Below are 1,702 nucleotides of genomic sequence, written 5' to 3'. Positions count from 1 at the left end.
TGAATCGTAAATTGTAGTCCTTCATGCCATTCGTAATTGTTACAAACCTTTTTTGTGAATGAATAAAACAAAGGTTAAATTATATCACACCATAGTGAACATAACCAACAAGTGGCGCAGAGTTACTCGGCTCCACCAAGAAGTCCCACGAAGAAGAGTTGCGGATTTCTGGAATATGTAGTTTATATAAAGTAACACGTTAAAAACTTGATATTCGTGGTGTTTCCTTCGATTTAGTCATCATACACTTCCGTGATGTTAATGCTAAATTAATTCATGAAATGTACACTCTTCAACCTTTGGTGTGAGAATTATGTTTTTATTCTTTTTCTCGAAGTTTCCGACAAGGCCGGCTTACCCATAGTGCATTGCGCCGCTAGTTTCTTTCTTCTTGGTGGTGTGGTGGTCCAAAATGTCGCTACTGGAAGGTCCGTTAAACGTGCTCGGCCAGCGAACAACCGGCGAGTCGGTTCGCACCCAAAATGGTGAGTAGTCGCGCTTAACTTCGCGACATTTATTAGCCGCATCTTGGTGCTCTCTGCTCTCATTATTGGGGCCAAATGAAGGATTCCTTAAGCTTTTATCTAGCACATGTGCGGAGCTATATGCTAACGCTAGCTTAAAAGTGGGTGTCATGGTCATGCACGTCATACGAAGCATTAACGGAACTCCGAAGTAAAATCAGAACAATGATAACATGGCAGCCATACCCGCAGCTTAACCGCTTGTATTATTTTATTGCAATCCCGTTGAAGTACCTTCCACTCTGAACCATGGATGGATGGCTATGCTAATGGGATAGAAGAACTCTGTCATGGTCTGAAGGTGTGGTTGCGTCGGTGTTTCCTCACCCAATAAAATGACAGAATACTACCAACGAAACTCAAATTGTTCGTGACCCACGATGTGTCCTCAATTCTACTATGTTTTGGACACTTTCGTTGAAAAAAAAATAAATACACGCACAAATTGCGTCAGAATCAATACATCAGTATTCTTCACTGTTTTGTTTTATCCAACCTTTTGCAGTTACATTTTAAGGTGCTAATCGTAGCTCATTTATCATGTGATTTCCCAGGCTTTGTAGAAATGTCCATATGGCAGTGTGAACATCGGCAGAGATTTAAAGAAAAAGTGTTGCAGAAGAAAATTAAAATGGGAACTGTATGTTGGGAGTAGCATTTTTGTCTGTCATTTCAGTCATGGCTGCGGCATCCATCGCTAACATCGTCAAGAGCTCCCTAGGACCAGTGGGCCTTGACAAAATGTTGGTGGATGACATTGGGGTGAGTTTGGTGGATCGCATTCCACCGTCTTTTTTCTTTTTTATAACCGTATATAAAGTATTTATTAATTTAGTTCAAATCTATCTGTAGGACGTGACCATCACCAACGACGGCGCGACCATCTTGAAGCTCCTGGAAGTGGAGCACCCGGCCGCCAAGGTCCTGTGTGAACTGGCCGACCTGCAGGACAAGGAGGTCGGGGACGGGACCACGTCTGTGGTGAGTCAAAAGGTCGTCGGTCCCTGCCATGTGGTGCGCCGCCGTGTCCTGTTATAGTACCACGCGTCTGCCGACTGCTACGGATGTGTGGCTATGCTAACAGGAGAGAGAAACTCCCCATCTGTGTCTGAAGAGGATATGCAGCCTCTCTTCTGCTGCCTCTAATGAAAAGATGGAACAGTGCTTTTTTTTTTTTT

General features: G+C 43.6%; 1 protein-coding gene across 1 annotated transcript; it reads left to right on the top strand.

Moving 5' to 3' along the window:
- Positions 1-352: 352 nt before the first annotated feature.
- Positions 353-1,577, top strand: LOC109509691 (T-complex protein 1 subunit alpha-like). The gene is made up of 3 exons (XM_019859512.1): positions 353-485; positions 1,201-1,286; positions 1,377-1,577. The coding sequence occupies exons 1-3, from the start codon at positions 413-415 to the stop codon at positions 1,560-1,562; spliced, it is 345 nt and encodes a 114-aa protein (XP_019715071.1). The 5' UTR covers positions 353-412; the 3' UTR covers positions 1,563-1,577.
- The last annotated feature ends 125 nt before the right edge of the window (positions 1,578-1,702 follow it).

Source organism: Hippocampus comes, unplaced genomic scaffold (assembly GCF_001891065.2).
Source record: "Hippocampus comes isolate QL1 unplaced genomic scaffold, H_comes_QL1_v1.1 C17002709, whole genome shotgun sequence".
Classification (NCBI taxonomy): domain Eukaryota; kingdom Metazoa; phylum Chordata; class Actinopteri; order Syngnathiformes; family Syngnathidae; genus Hippocampus; species Hippocampus comes.
Note: the sequence above shows the minus strand (reverse complement) of the source record. Positions and strands in the feature narration are given on the sequence as shown.

Bases quoted from the DNA above. Each gene is read 5' to 3' on its own strand.
- LOC109509691 (XM_019859512.1), top strand. From the start codon at position 413: ATGTCGCTACTGGAAGGTCCGTTAAACGTGCTCGGCCAGCGAACAACC. The intron at 486-1,200 runs GTGAGTAGTCGC...CTGTCATTTCAG, and splicing joins GTCGGTTCGCACCCAAAATG to TCATGGCTGCGGCATCCATC. The intron at 1,287-1,376 runs GTGAGTTTGGTG...ATCTATCTGTAG, and splicing joins TGTTGGTGGATGACATTGGG to GACGTGACCATCACCAACGA.